At 39.2% G+C, this 16661-nt stretch overlaps 1 protein-coding gene across 3 annotated transcripts in view; it reads left to right on the top strand.

Moving 5' to 3' along the window:
• Window positions 1-16661, top strand: part of GFPT1 (glutamine--fructose-6-phosphate transaminase 1) — a 75912-nt gene that overhangs the window by 21463 nt on the left and 37788 nt on the right. For all 3 annotated transcript variants that reach the window (XM_061432862.1, XM_061432863.1, XM_061432864.1), the window contains exons 2-4: window positions 341-448; window positions 2685-2792; window positions 8510-8635. In XM_061432862.1, the coding sequence (XP_061288846.1) occupies window positions 8521-8635 (115 nt within the window). In that variant the 5' untranslated portion in view covers window positions 341-448; window positions 2685-2792; window positions 8510-8520. The remainder of the gene's footprint in view (window positions 1-340; window positions 449-2684; window positions 2793-8509; window positions 8636-16661) is intronic.

Below are 16661 nucleotides of genomic sequence, written 5' to 3'. Positions count from 1 at the left end.
ATAAATCCCAAATTTGTTGGTTAATTTTGAAAAATAAATTTTACTTGATAAAATGTCAATGTTGAAGGTAAGTCACCAGTCTTACAAACTTCTTTGAAAAACTGAACATTTGTTTTGACATATTTGCTTCAGTCTTTTTTATATGTATAAGAATTGAAAAAGTTTCACTGCCTTTGAACAGTTTGAAGTGAAGATTTCTTTTGTTTTCAAAGATGGACTCAAGCTTCACCTTTTTTGCACATCTTATACATTATTATGCAAATTAGGGTTTTGGTCATAACTATGCCAATTTTGATTCTCTAGTCAGAATTTTCTGTTAATTAAATTTGTTTATTTGCAGGTATATTTGCTTACTTAAACTACCATGTTCCTCGCACAAGACGAGAAATTTTGGAGACGCTAATCAAAGGCCTTCAGCGACTGGAGTACAGAGGATACGATTCTGCTGGTATTTCCTTTAAAAAATATTACGGGTGTTGCATGATTCTTGACTCTCAATAAAAAGGGTTTTTTGTTTTCGGTTCCTAGACTTTTTATAATATCCATTTTGTTGTTTCTGGTAAATCTAAAATCTGAAGAATTTTTGTTTTTTATCATATTTAAGGGTTGTTCATTCAGTTTCAACAACATTACCATTTATGTAGAGAATTGCTTCTTATGGGTCTCTTCTTGTGCTAAGAATGTTACTGTAAAAACAAGTTACTGGGGCTATTTTCATTATAGAACAGAGTTTTTGAAGGCTTTACTCTCTAAAATTTTTTTTCTTTCCAATATCTTTTAATTTCTTTTTCTGCATGGATTCCATGCTTCTGGCGTGTGATCTTGCCCAAGATTCTGTCTTACATAAATGACAAAGCAAAGAAAAATAACTTTTTGTCAACTTTATGTTCTACTCCAACTCCTTCCCTTAATCATATTGGGGTTCCCAAGACCATCTCCAGTTTCACTGATTCCTTCAGAGCATTCAGCATATAATTGTACTCATGGCTATAGTTTATTATAGCAAAAGAATAAAAAGCAAAATTAACAAAGAGAGAAGGTGCGTGGGGCGAAGTCTGGAGGAAGCCAGGCATAGGCTTCAGAATTCTCTCCCTGTGGAGTCCCCACACGTGCTTGATTCCCCCAGCGAGTTGGACAACATGTGTAAAATGTGTACCAGGGAAGCTCATTACTAACTCTGTGCTCAAGATTGTCACTGTGGGCTGGTTATGTAGATACCTGGTGCCTAACATGTACCAACATTGCAGGCTCTTAGAAGGGAAGTGGATGTTCAGCATAAGCCACATTGTTTGCTCCAATGGTATAGGTGCAATAAGCCATTCTTAATCAGTTAACCTGGTGGGGGCCAGCTTTGCAAGCAAGCCTTTCTAAGATAGCGGTCTTGGGCCTACCATATTAACTCTTTACACTCAACATTGCCCTATGTAATGGGCGTTTATCTTCCTTGACTCTTCCTCAGCTAATGGAAAGTCAATTCCTCAACTCTTTGTTCTTCAAATTCTCTCTCTCCTTCACCTCTGACAACATATCTTCTCATTCTCTTCCTAACTTGCTGATTATTTCTTTTTTGTCTGCTTTGGAGGCTGCTTTTCTTTCACCTATTACTTATTTTAATGTTCCTCAAGATATTGGGTTGGCCAAAAGGTTCATTGGATTTTTCCATAACATCCTGTGGAAAAACCCGAATGAACTTTTTGACTTACTCAGTGTTTTCCTGAGTCCTCTTTCCTTATTTTGTATCTTTGTGTGTGAGCTCTGACTTCATCAGCCTCCTGTATGTTGGTGACTTACAATCCATATGTATTTCCCATGTTGCACACCTGTTTTTCCGGCTACTTCTTAGAAATTTTTCCCTGGACAAACCACGATATTGTAAACCTTGCATGCTCAGAATTGAACTGAATACATTCCAGTTCTCATCCGTGTCTCACTCTATCCTTTCTCTCTTCCTTTTGCCAACAGCCAGTCATTCAGCAAGTCCTTTGAGCCTGGGAGTTGCTTTCTCTCGTTACCTTCAGTCAGTTCTGCTTTTCAGTACACCCATCACTTCATGACCATTGTGTAGCTCAGGCCTTCCTCATTTTTGCTTTGCTGTAACTGTAACTTCTGACAGCAGGTTTCTTCTTCCCTGTTTCTCTCCTCCAGCTTTTGCACTGTTTTCAAAGAGTTTTCTAAACTTCTTTGCCGTGTCATTTCTCTGCTTGAAACAACTCAGTGGTTTTCCAGTACCTCTAGAGTAACTTTTTCAAATTCTGTAGGAACTTTAGTAGAATCTTGAGAGCTGTGTGTCCTGGCATCCCTTCCTTACCCTGCTTCTGAGGTGGTGCCAGTCTTCTCTGTATCTCCATTGTGCTGCAGTCGCAACCTGTAGCACTTTTATTCTAGTCACATGACTTTTATTATATTAAAATCACACTGTATGGTAATTATTTTTTCCTTGTCTGTCTTCTCAATAGACTGTTGAGAAATTTGAGAACAGGAATTGAATTTTCTTCATTTTTATCTCTAGTGGCTATCATGGTTCTTGACATATAGTACGTTTTCAGTAAATTTTGAATTGATAAGTAAATGAATTAATTAGATGAAAAAAATTTATTTTTCACTTACAAGTTCTGCCTTTCGGTCATAGTTTCTAAGTAGTAGCCAATTTCTAAATCTTGCTTTTCTACCTCTGGATGATTCAGGTGTGGGAATTGACGGAGGCAATGATAAAGATTGGGAAGCCAATGCCTGCAAAATCCAGCTCATTAAGAAGAAAGGAAAAGTTAAGGCACTGGATGAAGAAGTTCACAGTAATGTACTTAGTTTGTTTTTTGTCCCCCCTCCTCTTTTCTTCCTTCTCCCTTCCTTACCAAATTATTTTTCCTCCCATATTTTGGGGCCCATTTTAAGAATGGTGATTCTTAAAGTTGAAGGGAGGGAAGAAAAGTAGTTTTGATACTGTTTGTACTGCTTTTAATGTACCTTTGTTGCAGAAATATTATTAACTGGGGAGGGAAATAGCCATCATTCCTGAGGAAGGGCCTTTCATAAGACAAAAGGTATTTTTAGTAGTGCCCTTACTCATGTGGCTTCACTTGGTGCTTGTCTTCACTTTGGACTAAAATGCTGAGTTTGGATATATCATCAGTCTGGATGTTGTACCTTTTAGTAGGTCTGATACAATCAGGTAACTATCATATTTTTACCTCGTGATTTTCTTACTCCCCGAGCATAAAGTAGTTGCCAGAGATACATATTCCATCATACAGAGTGTACTTTACAGTATTTATTCATTATTTTGTGTTTATACATTTTATTTTTTCACAGAAAACTTGAAAACAAAGCAAATACTTTGAAATAAATTGATTGAAAAAACATATAAAAAAATCCTCCACAAAACCCAGGAAACAGTAGGTTGTTTATATACCTGCTGAAATGGATGCCATCGTTATCATTGTAAAGGGGTACAGGTGAAAGAGGAGAACAATGGATTTACTCATCTTTAATTTTTGCATAAGCCAGACATTCAGCTTCATGGTACAATTGATGCTTTAACAACATGGGTATGAACTGTGCAGGTTCATTTATATGGAGATTTTTTTTTTTTCCCTGTAGTAAATACTACACTGCTACACCATCCATGGTTGGTTAAACCTGTGGATGTGGAACCTTGGATCCAGAAGCTGGCTATAAGTTACATGTAGGTTTTTGACTGCTCAGTGAGTCAGCACCCCTAACCCCCTGTGTTGTTCAAGGGTCAACTGTACTTGTTCAACAAATTATGACAGTATTTATTTTGAATCTGTTATGGATAAGATTAGCTTGGAATAAAGCAGACACCCAAACAGCTACACTTCAAAAACTTGATTATAAATATTTGGTCTACTGTGTGTACTGCATCCTGTTTACCAGGTTGAATATAGTAGGTTTTATAGGAGAGAACAAACGGATTGGTTTAAGATTCAGAGGAGAGCTAGTTCCCACAAGTTGGGGAGGCTAAGTATATGTAAGGATTGGCTGCTAATTATATTGGGGCAGTGAAGGTGAGAGGGAGGACCTTCTGAGTAGATTAGCTTGGGTCAAAGTAAGAATAGGGAAGGCAAGTTTGATGGAATGGTAGATAGCTTTCAAAGCTGCATTGTTGGTCAGTGAGTATGGCAGGCTGGAAAGGAAGATAGTGACCAGAATCACCATCTTTGAATGTCGTCATATTGAAACATGTTCCCTCCTGCAGGAAAGTGATCTCTTTTCTGGAATGGTCACTTGCAGACAGAGCTGGAGAATTTGTACCTGATGAGTCCCTTGGGAGAGCAGTCTGGCACTGTCTAAATGGGAGATGCTTATCCCTTATGGCCAGGCACTTCCATTCGTGGGCGTGTACTCGAAAGAAACACTATGACAAGGAGACATGACAATTAGATGGCATTGCAGCAAAGTTTAGAAGCAACTTCAGTGTCCACCAGTGAGGGAATGGGAGAATAAGCTGTATGTGACAGTGAATGACCATATTTAGCTTCTGGAAGGTATGTACCAGCTCTGACTCTGCTTTCTGAGAACCTAATATTGGAGTGAAAAAAAACACACAAAACCTGTGGAAAGGTATGTACAGTATTGTGCTATTAAAAAGAAGAACACTATAATTTATAGCTGTATTAGCACAATGGAAGTTTGAAGGCACAGGTGGGAAAGCTCTTGTGACTCCTTTGGGGAGGAAAGGAATGAAGTAGGGTATAAAGGAGGCACCAATTGCATTTTTTTTTTTTTTACATTTCAGGACTTAAATAGATCTAAAGCATAAATGGCTAGAAATTAACATTTGTTAATTTGGAGTGTGTTGTTTGGATATTTGTGGTGTTTATTTTGTTATTGCCAGTGTGTTAGTGTTTAACCTCTTAAGACAAAAGGGAAGGAAGACATCTCAAAGAAGGTCATTAGACTGGTTATTGGTAGCTTCTAACTTGGATAATACTTGCTGACATTTGTTGCTTTCTGTGTCCCAGACGCTTGACTGAATGCCTTCTGTGTAGTCCTCATTGTAACTGTGGAGTAGTTAAAATTATCTTCCTCATTTGCAGATGAGGAAATTGAAGCTCAGAGGAGCAGGTACTGACTTTAGATGGTGTCAACAGTAAAGCCAGTGAGGTTTGGGAGCAGAGGAAAGGCAGAAGAGGATTGCTATCCTAGATCGTGACAACTAAAGATTTTTTTAGTATTTTATATCTTAAAGCTGTAAAACACAAATGATTATATTAATATGTTAACATTTGTTCTCTGGGTGTAGGTATTTAGGTATTTTGTTATTACCAGCACATTAAATATGTTTGGACTATTAAGAAAGGTGACATCTGAGAAAAGGTACCCAGGGGACAAAGAGCCTTGGGAGTGAATGCAGGGGGAAGAGAGAAGATGCAAGAAAGGAAGTGATTGAGGCATTCCAGCTCAGAAAGGTGGGTTTGGGTAGGGAGTTAGCCTTCGTAGGGGTTAAGGGCAAAAGAAAAGCTGATTTAAACAGTTATGAGGTGAAAGAAAGCTGAGTAAGGTAGAGATTGAGGGACTACATAGAATTGAGTCTTAAGGAGAGTGTAAAAGATGTCATGAACTGTTGGGGAATTGAATGAGCTCTCAGTTTAATTAATAAGGAACATGGGTACATGGCTTTAGAGTGGAGTAACAGCGAATAGAAACAGTCAGGATTGGAGCCATGATTAATCTATAAAACCTGAAATACTACTTGTGGGGAATTTGTGTATTGTTGTAGCAATGATTTTTTTCTTATCAGACCTTAAATAAAGTTCCTTTGGCAACAGTGTACTGCTGCTGCTGCTAAGTCACTTCAGTTGTGTCCGACTCTGTGCGACCCCATAGATGGCAGCCCAGCAGGCTCCGCCGTCCCTGGGATTCTCCAGGCAAGAACACTGGAGTGGGTTGCCATTTTCTTCTCCAATGCATGAAAATGAAAAGTGAAAGTGAAGTCACTCAGTCGTGCCCAACTCTTAGCAACCCCATGGATTGGAGCCTACCAGGCTCCTCCACCCATGGGATTTTCCAGGCAAGAGTACTGGAGTGGGGTGCCATTGCCTTCTCCAACAGTGTACTAGATATGGTAATTACCTTGAATTTGAAATGGGTTCATTTTATAGACTCCTGTTATTTTCTCTGATGTACTTTCTCTTGCCAGTATGTGACGGGACATACTGCTTTCAGTTACAGTTAACCTTAATCTAAAAAAGCTAATTACGTGTTTTCATTGCTTGTATTGGCCTGTTAAGTAGTAATAAACGGTGATCCTTACTTTTCTGGAGGTCATTTATCAGGTTGCCTTAATTATTTAGAACACTGTTAAATCAGAAAAGACACTGACGATTTTTCTCCGTTGATTGATTGAGCTAGCCAACAAAAATTCGAGTATCTGCTCTATATAGCTTAATACTTAGAATTCAAAGATAATAAGACAAGCTCCTCCTTTTTGTAGAACTTAAATTCTGGTAGAAGCCAGGTTGACAACATGTCAAATGTTGTAATAGTACAGAAGAGTGTACACTGTGGTTTTAATCTTAGGCTCTGGAAGCAGCCAGTCTTGGCTTCAAATTCTATCTCTGCTTCCTATAGCCATGACCTAGGGCAGGTTTTGTGACCTTGTGAGCCTGTTTCTTCATCTATAAAATGGGGACGGTTATACCTAATAGTATGTAATCGAATTGTAGGGATTCAGTAACAGAATGAATATCTATTGAGTACCTGTTGTATACCAGCCATTGTTCTAGGCCCTGAGGACAGAGAAGAAGATAAGCAAAGTCCCTGCCCAGATGGAGCTTACTGTCCACTGAGAGAGCCAGACAACAAATAAATACATAATATCAGGTAGAGATCAGTGCTATAAAGGACAAGTATGGTAGAGGTGACATTTGAGCAGAGATCATGTGATTGTCTGTATGAGGGAATTCTAGGAGGAGGGAACACCAAGTGCATAGATTGTGTGTGGGCTTGGCCTGCTTGCAGCTGGAAGTCAGTGGGGCTAGAGCTCAGTAAGTGAGGAGTAGAGTGCAGGAGATGAGGCTAGAGAGGAGGCTGATGGCTAGGGCACAGAGGGTCTTCAGAACAATGGATTTTGCTGTTTGTTGGGAAGCCATTGGAACATTTTGCATAGGAAGTAACATGATCTAACTTCTGCTTTGGGTGGATCACTGGCTAGATTGTACAGAAGGAAGAGTGGACACAGGGCCACCAATTAGGATTCTGTTTAGTAGTCCAGTGTAGAGATGATGGTCAGAGTGATAGGAATAGAGTGAGGAGGTATCTGTAGTACCTCACACAAGATAAGTTCTCCATAAATGTTAGCTGTTGTTATTTGTAACAGGTGCATTGAGAGCTTTGAGGAGTGACTGGAGAGGGTTGGGAGATGAGGATGGAAAGGGGATGGAAAGGTAGGTGGGGGCCAAATGGTGAAGGGCCTTGTATATTGTGAAAAGGTGTTGGGGCTTTATCTTGTGAGAAAATAGTTTTTGAGTTGTGTGTTAGAATTTGAGAATCTACGTATAAATCCCTGACCAGGTTTAGGATGGTTCATATGGGTAACTAGGGATGCAAACCACATTTTAAGTAATTGGAAGTCTATTCAAGGATTTTAAGCATTGTTTCTTGATCAGATTTGTATTTTAGAATGACCTTTGATTAGCCAGGATAAAACCCACAAAGACTGTATATTAAACTGCATGGACTTTCCTGTTCAGACTTCTCAGCAGTTTGCTCTTAATTTCGACCTAATTTGATAAGCTTTGTTATTTGCTTCCTTAGCCAAATGAATTTTGTATGTAGGCAATTAAAAGGGGACATTCTTAGTACTTTTTTTTTTTTCTTTCTTTCCCCTGGAAGAAGAAAAAAGAGTTCATAGGGAGAAGGAATTAGAGTACCTGCTTTTTAAAACAGAGGAGGAACACCAGCCTGTAACCTCATGCTTTCATAGTATTGCTTTGTTCTCAAGGACTGTTCTTTGATTTTGGAAACTTCATAATTGCAGTTTATGGTGTGAGATACAGGCCACTCACTGGGGACCAAAGACATTGTGGTCATAAGGTTGTGTGGCACTGAGAAAATGAATTTTTCTTAACATGATACTAATTAAAATGATACTAATTTTTTTTCAAAGAAAGGATTAAATAAGATTTTTAAAGATCACATTAACTCTTTTTGACCATAAGTTTGAAAATTTTCAAATTTGTAGAAAAATTGAAAGAATAGTACATTAATCATCCATATACTTCATCTGTTTTTACCAGTTGTCAACATTTTGTCATATTTGCTTTATCTCTTTGTACACACTTTTGGGGTTGTTATTGGAACCATTTACCCTAAATATTTCAGCTGCATTAACTCCTCTAAGTCTTTTAATTACTGTTTGAATAAGCCTGATCTTCAGTTTTAATAATTGTATATTCCAGGTGTAAGACTGTAATAATTTAAATACAGCTTATAGCATTATCCCTACAGTTTGATTTAATATTGGAATTTTTTATTTTATCTTCTTCAGAACAACAAGATATGGATTTGGATATAGAATTTGATGTACACCTTGGAATAGCTCATACCCGTTGGGCAACGCATGGTGAACCGAATCCTGTCAATAGCCACCCCCAGCGGTCTGATAAAAATAATGGTATGGACGGATTGTACACACTTTGGAATGTTTGTATTTTGGAAGCCAGTAGGTAGCACATAGATACATATATCACAGATAATTGGATATCATAGCAATTAATCTGTAATTATGTAAGAGTGTGTTTCTAAAAAGTAAGGACCTAGCAGATTGATTTGTCTCCTAAGAGACTACTCCTTTTCTCTCCTTTCTTCCTTGCAGTTTACTCTGTTATTTGTACTATTGAGTTTCCTACAGTCTAAATCTTGCTAATGGCATGCATCCTGTGGTGTTATTTCACATGATTCATGATTCTCTGTGTCTAAATACTTTGATAAAGAGAAGCTTCTCCATGTTAACAGTTTGATTGCCCAGATGTACAGATTGTCTAGGAAAGGCAAGATAAATGTTTAATTTTTCCCCCTTTATTTACCATTTTTCAAATGAAGTGGTTCTAATGGTCCAAGATGAACAGATTTTTTCGTTGTTATTATAAATTCATGGATTTAAAATATTTTGTTTCAAAACACTGAAGTAGTTATCTATATTGATGCACAAAATTTTGCATCTTTAGTCACTGGGAGCTTCTTCAGGTTGACTCCTGAGTACTTTTGATGTGATCCAAGTAGGTCCAGTAGTCTTTGTTATTTTGGTAGTTGAAGATATGCAGGTTTTTCTAATCCTGCCCCAAACTTGAAATCAGCCAGTTCTCTAAAGAACCCTAGTTCCTTTCAGTGGAAACAATAAAGACTCTAAGCCTGGGTATCACAGTGGCTGTGGGGGTGGATGTGGAGCAGATGCTGGAAGTAAGGGTACCACTTACAGTGAGAGGGGTACTGCCATACAGTGAGAGCTGCGGCCTGAGGGAGTGGGCGTGGCAACCACAGAAACACAGCACTGTCTGTCCCCTCTTCTCCTGGGGCCTTGTTACTCCCCTCTGCCAGCTGCGGTGGGTGAGTACCTTTGCTGCAGGAAAAGGAGAAGGAAAGCATTGAAGAAGACCACCAAAGGAATAGTAGAAACCCTGTCTTTCATAACTCCTGGGACACATAGTCTTCTAGCAGTGTTAATGGTGGGAGCAGCAATAGAAACAGCATCAGTAACCTAGACAGGGCCAGTGGGCTTGAAAGCAGCTTAAACCACCTCGTCGCCAGTCCAGCCCACAGCATCCCCAGCCTGTGCCGAGCAGTCCATGCTGTGCCAAGGCCCGCCCTTCCACATCAGCCAGACCCTGGAGGAGGCCCACTTTCATAGCCAACAGCACTGAAAATGGCTTCCCATGTGGTGTGCTGGCAGTTTCTTGCCTTCTGTGAAGGAACAGTTCTGTGCATGTTTGATATTTCAACTTATAGTGTTTTAAAAAGTTGCGCAAAAAAATGCTTGTTGGTTTTTCAATCAGTATTTGAAATAACAGGTTAATAGGGGTTGCTAAGAGTCGGACATGACTGAGCGACGTCACTTTCACTTTCACTTTTCAGAAGGAAATGGCAACCCACTCCAGTGTTCTTGCCTAGAGAATCCCAGGGACGGGGGAGCCTGATGGGCTTCCGTCTGTGGGGTCGCACAGAGTCCGACACGACTGAAGCGACATAGCAGCAGCAGCAGCAGGCAGTTGTTTACTTGTGGTTTTGCTGCACTATTATGATTTCAGAAAGATTTTGAAGCAGTTTTTTATAGGATGCTTTTGAATGTGGGTATCAGGGTAACCATAGGAAGAAATCTCATCTGCATGTTGAATCCATAGTTTGTCCAGTTCAGATTGGTTTCTATATAGACCTGTAAGTTAGAAATTCTACTTTATGTAAAAAAGGACTTTAAAAAATGTGAGCGCTTTAATTTTTAAAGTTCAGTACACTAGAAAATGGGGTGCTTCCCAGGTAGTGCTAGTGGTAAAGAACTCACCTGCCAATGCAGATAGACGTAAGAGACATGGGTTCGATCCCTGGATGGGGAAGATCCCCTGGAGAAGGGCATGGCAACCCACTGTAGTATTCTTGCCTGGAGAATTCCATGGATAGAGGAGCCTGGTGGGCCACAGTCCTTGGGGTTGCAAAGAGTCAGACATGACTGAAGTGACTTAAGCACAGCACAGCAAACTAGATAGAAAAGAGTATCTAATTTCTAAAAAAAAAAAATCTAAGTTTTTTCCCAGAAGATAGAAAGCTTGATTTAGTTTTGCACTGAGATTAATTGCTATACTACCTCTTAGTATGCAGATGTTATATTGAAAGTACTCTTTCCTCTGCAGTAGGAGAATAATCAGATCCAAATTAAACTATGTAATAAGCACCCTCCCTGATAACTGTCTTCTGTCTTTATTATATATTTGTGTTTCCAGAGAGGTCTTTCAGACACTTGGATACCCAGATAACTTATTACCATTATTCCTCCAGAGCCTACCTACATCACACTGCTCAGTTCTGACAGTCGAGAAATATGTAATGAATTTCTGTCTTACAAATTTGTCCAACAGTAGCTTATGTGATCTCATTGATAGTTCCACCTTGTAGTGTCAAGAATTAAGGCATGGGCCTCCCTGGTAGTCCGGTGGTTAAGAATTCACCTAGCAGTGCATGGGTTACAGGTTTGATCCCTAGTCTGGGAAGATCCCACATGTTGCAGGGCAGCTAAGCCTGTGCACCACAACTGCTGAGTGCGTGTGCTCTAGGGCCCATGCTGCACAGTAAGAGAAGACGCCGCAAGGAGAGCCCTCTGCACCGCAGCTAGAGAGTAGCCCCCCTCTCGCTGCAACTACAGAAAAGCCTGAGCAACAACAAAAAACCAGCTCAGCCAGAAAATGAAAAACCACAGCAAAATCTAAAAATGAATTAAGGCATTGGTGAAGGCTGACAAAGTGTAAGCTATCTGAACTGATGTCTGAAATCACAAGTACTGTGAAATTATTGGAAAAGGATTCACTTTCTGCTTCAAGTAAGCCCCAGCAGGAACTAGAGCGCCACATTCTACCACTGAACCTGGAAAAATGGATGCAGCATAGAAACAGACGAGCAGAGACATCTCTAGAAGAAAGTGTTTATTTAGGGATGATTGTTCCCGTGTCATTTAGTCATATTAGAGAGCCACCCAAGTTTAAATAAATTAAGGCATCTGTGAGTCTTCTTCCTCAGTGACAAGCTGTCTGAATGAGGAGCCAGGATGGGTTGAGTCAGCTGCTCAGGAGAGGGCTGGGGGGACAACCTGCCCTTGTATGTGGAGGAAGGTGCCATAGAGTCTACCTGAGTCCTCCTGTCACTCTCCCTCCTCTCCACTGAGTCTGCACCGCATACATAGCAGATCTGAGGAACATGGATAGTTGTAGAAGAGAACTTTCCTCCTTGTGAAGATTTGAGAAGGATATGGGGGCAGAGTGAGATTTTTTTCATGTGACAGAACTAAAGGTAGAAGATGAGGGTAAACTCTGTACCCCCTTTTCATGGTTGGTTGGTTGGTTCCTCTAAATGGGTAGGGTTGAAAGGTCGGTTACTTAAAGTAGAAATGTAGAGTTGTGAGGGAAAGGTTCACAGGCCTGTGCTTATGGAGTAGGTGGTTTGTGTAAGAATTTTTTTTTTTTTAACTACCACCTCCCAAGTTCTAAAATCATCTGTTTGACAAAGATTTTAAATCTTAATGGGTTTGATGGCAGGGAGTAGGGAAAGGATACATTGCTAATGTTTTATCTAACAAAAAAGCAAACAACTAAGTACTGTAAGAAGATAAGCTGTCTGAGCTCTCAGACACACATGTACACAACACAATTCAGAAATAGCCAGGAGGGCCCCTGCAGGCTTAATGGACGGCAGCCTACTGAAACGTGTATTAACAAGAACATGGAAAACTCAAGAAAACACATTTTTAAAAATTTCCTACACAGCTAAAAGAAATGAAAGATGAAACCATCACCGAAAAAACAGTTTTTTCCCCAAAAGTGCAGTTTATATTATAAAGTACTAGGCTAGCAATTAATTCTTTAAATTTTAAACTTTGTTCTTTGAATTTTCTGTTCAGTTCAGTTCAGTCGCTCAGTCGTGTCTGACTCTCTGCGACCCCATGAATTGCAGCACGCCAGGCCTCCCTGTCCATCACCAACTCCCGGAGTTCACTCAGACTCACGTCCATCGAGTCGGTGATGCCATCCAGCCATCTCATCCTCTGTCATCCCCTTCTCCTCCTGCCCCCAGTCCCTCCCAGCATCAGAGTCTTTTCCAGTGAGTCAACTCTTCACATGAGGTGGCCAAAGTACTGGAGTTTCAGCTTTAGCATCAGTCCTTCCAAAGAATACCTAGGATTGATCTCCTTTAGAATGGACTGGTTGGATCTTGCAGTCCAAGGGACTCTCAAGAGTCTTCTCCAACACCACAGTTCAAAAGCATCAACTCTTCAGTGCTCAGCTTTCTTCACAGTCCAACTCTCACATCCATACAAGACTACTGGAAACACCATAGCCTTGACCAGACGAACCTTTGTTGGCAAAGTAATGTCTCTGTTTTTCAATATGATATCTAGGTTGGTCATAAATTTCCTTCTAAGGAGTAAGCGCCTTTTAATTTCATGGCTGCAGTCACCATCTGCAGTGATTTTGGAGCCCCCCAAAATAACTCTGACGCTGTTTCCCCATCTATTTCCCATGAAGTGATGGGACCAGATACCATGATCTTAGTCTTCTGAATGTTGAGCTTTAAGCCAACTTTTTCACTCTCCTCTTTCACTTCCATCAAGAGGCTTTTGAGTTCCTCTTCACTTTCTGCCATAAGGGTGGTGTCATCTGCATATCTGAGGTTATTGATATTTCTTCCGGCAATCTTGATTCCAGTTTGTGCTTCCTCCAGCCCAGTGTTCCTCATGACGTACTCTGCATAGAAGTTAAATAAGCAGGGTGACAATAATAGACAGCCTTGACGTACTCCTTTTCCTATTTGGAACCAGTCTGTTGTTCCATGTCCAGTTCTAACTGTTGCTTCCTGACCTGCATATAGATTTCTCAAGAGGCAAGTCAGGTGGTCTGGTATTCCCATCTCTAAGAATTTTCCACAGTTTATTGTGATTCATGGGGTCGCAAAGAGTCGGACACAACTGAGCGACTGATCTGATCTGATTGTGATCCACACAGTCAAAGGTTTTGGCATAGTCACTAAAGCAGAAATAGATGTTTTTCTGGAACTCTCTTCCTTTTTCTATGATCCAGCGGATGTTCGCAATTTGATCTCTGGTTCCTCTGCCTTTTCTAAAATCCGCTTGAACATCTGGAAGTTCACGGTTCATGTATTGCTGAAGCCTGGCTTGGAGAATTTGGAGCATTACTTTACTAGGGTGTGAGGTGAGTGCAATTGTGCGATAGTTTGAGCATTCTTTGGCATTGCCTTTCTTTGGGATTGGAATGAAAACTGACCTTTTCCAGTCCTGTGGCCACTGCTGAGTCTTCCAAATTCGCTGGCATATTGAGTGCAGCCCTTTCACAGCATCATCTTTCAGGATTTGCAATAGCTCAACTGGAATTCCATCACCTCCACTAGCTTTGTTTGTAGTGATGCTTTCTAAGGCCCACTTGACTTCACATTCCAGGATGTCTGGCTCTAGGTGAGTGATCACACCATTGTGATTATCTGGGTCGTGAAGATCTTTTTTGTACCCGAATTTTCTGTTAAACACAAGAAATAATCTCCATCCCATCCTGCTTATTTTCTGCAGTCTTGGAAGCCTGAGCTACATTTCTGTTATGAGGCTTCTTGATAGTAAATGGGCACCTTTTAAAACTTCTGTTAGTTCAAGCTACTAACACTGTGTTCTTATATATTTGTGCTCCAAAAAAAAAAAAAAAAAGACTATTAACCAGGGAAGTGCTTATTGTACCTAGGCCTTTTCAGTGGGCAGAGCTAAGAGATAGAGACACACACACACAGACACACACACCTGTGTGTGTATGTGTCCATGTGTGCCTGCATAAATTTAAAAAGAAAATACAGATAATTTTACACTAATGCTTCCAATTCAAATCCAGGGCTATACAGTTTTTATTTTACCTCATTGATTTATATGTTTCCTGTCAATAACACTTAAAACCTTAGTTCTTAACACCAGCGACATACTTACATGATCTATCAAATGATACATGTACAACAGAATCATAATGCCAACATTGCCACAACAGTATATTTATTGTTTTTTGTTACTTTCTTTTGTACTTAAGGGATCTCTCTCTAGGGATGTACAATCAAATTACTGTATTTTGGAGTCACTTGGACTAATCCTTCTGTAAGTGGTTGTGCTGCTAGCTGGGTACAGCATTCTGTTAATGTATTTTATTTTGAATTTTAGGGATTGATTTTCTTAAACCGTTTTTATTTAAAATATTTGCATAGTTCTCAGAGGTCACACCTATAAAAAAGACATACTAAAATAAGTCTAGCTTCTATCTTATTTCCTTTTCCTTATTTCATCTTTTCCTGTATATAAGCATTTAACAAAATTTTTAGTGTCTCTTCTTCCATGGTTTTTAAAAATAAGCGAATGCATACATATGAATATATGTATAAATATGCATATGTATGTGTGTGTATATATCCCTTTGAGGTAAGATTTTGTAATTTAATTCAGAAGCCATCTTTTTTAGGTTTTTCATACTTCACATAATTACTGGATTGAATTAGAAAGCTACTGAAATTTTTAATTCAGAAGCTATCTTTTTTAGGTTGTTCATACTTCACATAATTACTGGATTGAATTAGAAAGCTACTGAAATTTTTAACACTGACAATCTTTATAAAAGATTCCTGAAAATGTATATCCATAATTATATTTTGAGAATTTGGCTTTAACTTCAGGCTTTATATCAGCTATTTATGATTCTCTGTGTTCTAGCATTAAAATTTTTTAAAGTTTTTATAGTATTTTATGATATCTTAATCTGCTGCTGCTGCTGCTAAGTCACTTCAGTCGTGTCCGACTCTGCGCGACCCCATAGACGGAAGCCCACCAGGCTCCCCCATCCCTGGGATTCTCCAGGCAAGAACACTGGAGTGGGTTGCCATTTCCTTCTCCAATGCGTGAAAGAGAAAAGTGAAAGGGAAGTCGCTCAATCGTGTCCGACTCTTAGCGACCCCATGGACTGCAGCCCACTAGGCTCCTCCATCCATGGGATTTTCCAGGCAAGAGTACTGGAGTGGGGTGCCATCGCCTTCTCTGATCTTAATCTAGTGACATGTTTATTTTATTATTTGGTTTGTAGTGCATTCAGTTCAAGCTCACTTAATGTAAGACCAGAATATTAGATCTTATTTTGATAGTTATCAAATGTTATCAAAATAAAATTTTGATAATTTGATATAAAAGTGAATTTAGTAGTAATTTCTCTCCTGACTTACATGAACTTTGAATAGTAAATCCACAGTAGTAGTCTTTACACACATTCTAAACATACATTCTAAGTGGCTAAAGATAATGTTGTCAACTGTTGATATCACATTTTTAACATTTTTGAAAGTTATTTAATCAAAAATATGAATAAAAATTATCCCACTATCATCTGTATTTGATCTTGGAATTTTCTGGACCTCAGGTAAATATAAACTGAATAACTTTTTTTCTTGCTAAGTTCTATAACTTTAGTTTTGAACTTATTTAGTGTAAACTGGATAAAGCCTTTCTCTTTAAACTTTGGATTGTTTTATGCATAAGATTGAATGATAAAAGAAGTGAGAATATAGTTAGTTCAACCCTTTCGTTTTGCAAATGGAAGAAACTGGCCCAGGGAACATGCTTCTTTTGCGTGATGACATTGGACTGGTATTTTAGCCACAACTGAAGTTGATGCCTCTAAACTCCAGTTTATTCTATTAATCTGCTATACCCACTTCTAAGCACTGTGTGCCTTTACACATGGACTATGCTGCTGATCTACCTGAAGGTAATCTGATGATGAAAACTGGATAATACTTGATTACACCTGAAGTACAGTATGTTACAAATTTTTTGACTTGAGAAAAAAATCTATTGACAGTAATGGCAATTTATTGTGTTTATTAGACCTGTAATTTTTTGGTCAGCAGTGATT

This window comes from Bos javanicus, chromosome 11 (genome assembly GCF_032452875.1).
Source record: "Bos javanicus breed banteng chromosome 11, ARS-OSU_banteng_1.0, whole genome shotgun sequence".
In the NCBI taxonomy this organism is placed as follows: domain Eukaryota; kingdom Metazoa; phylum Chordata; class Mammalia; order Artiodactyla; family Bovidae; genus Bos; species Bos javanicus.
The sequence above is the reverse complement of the archived record's forward strand: the minus strand, read 5'-3'. Positions and strand labels throughout refer to the sequence as shown.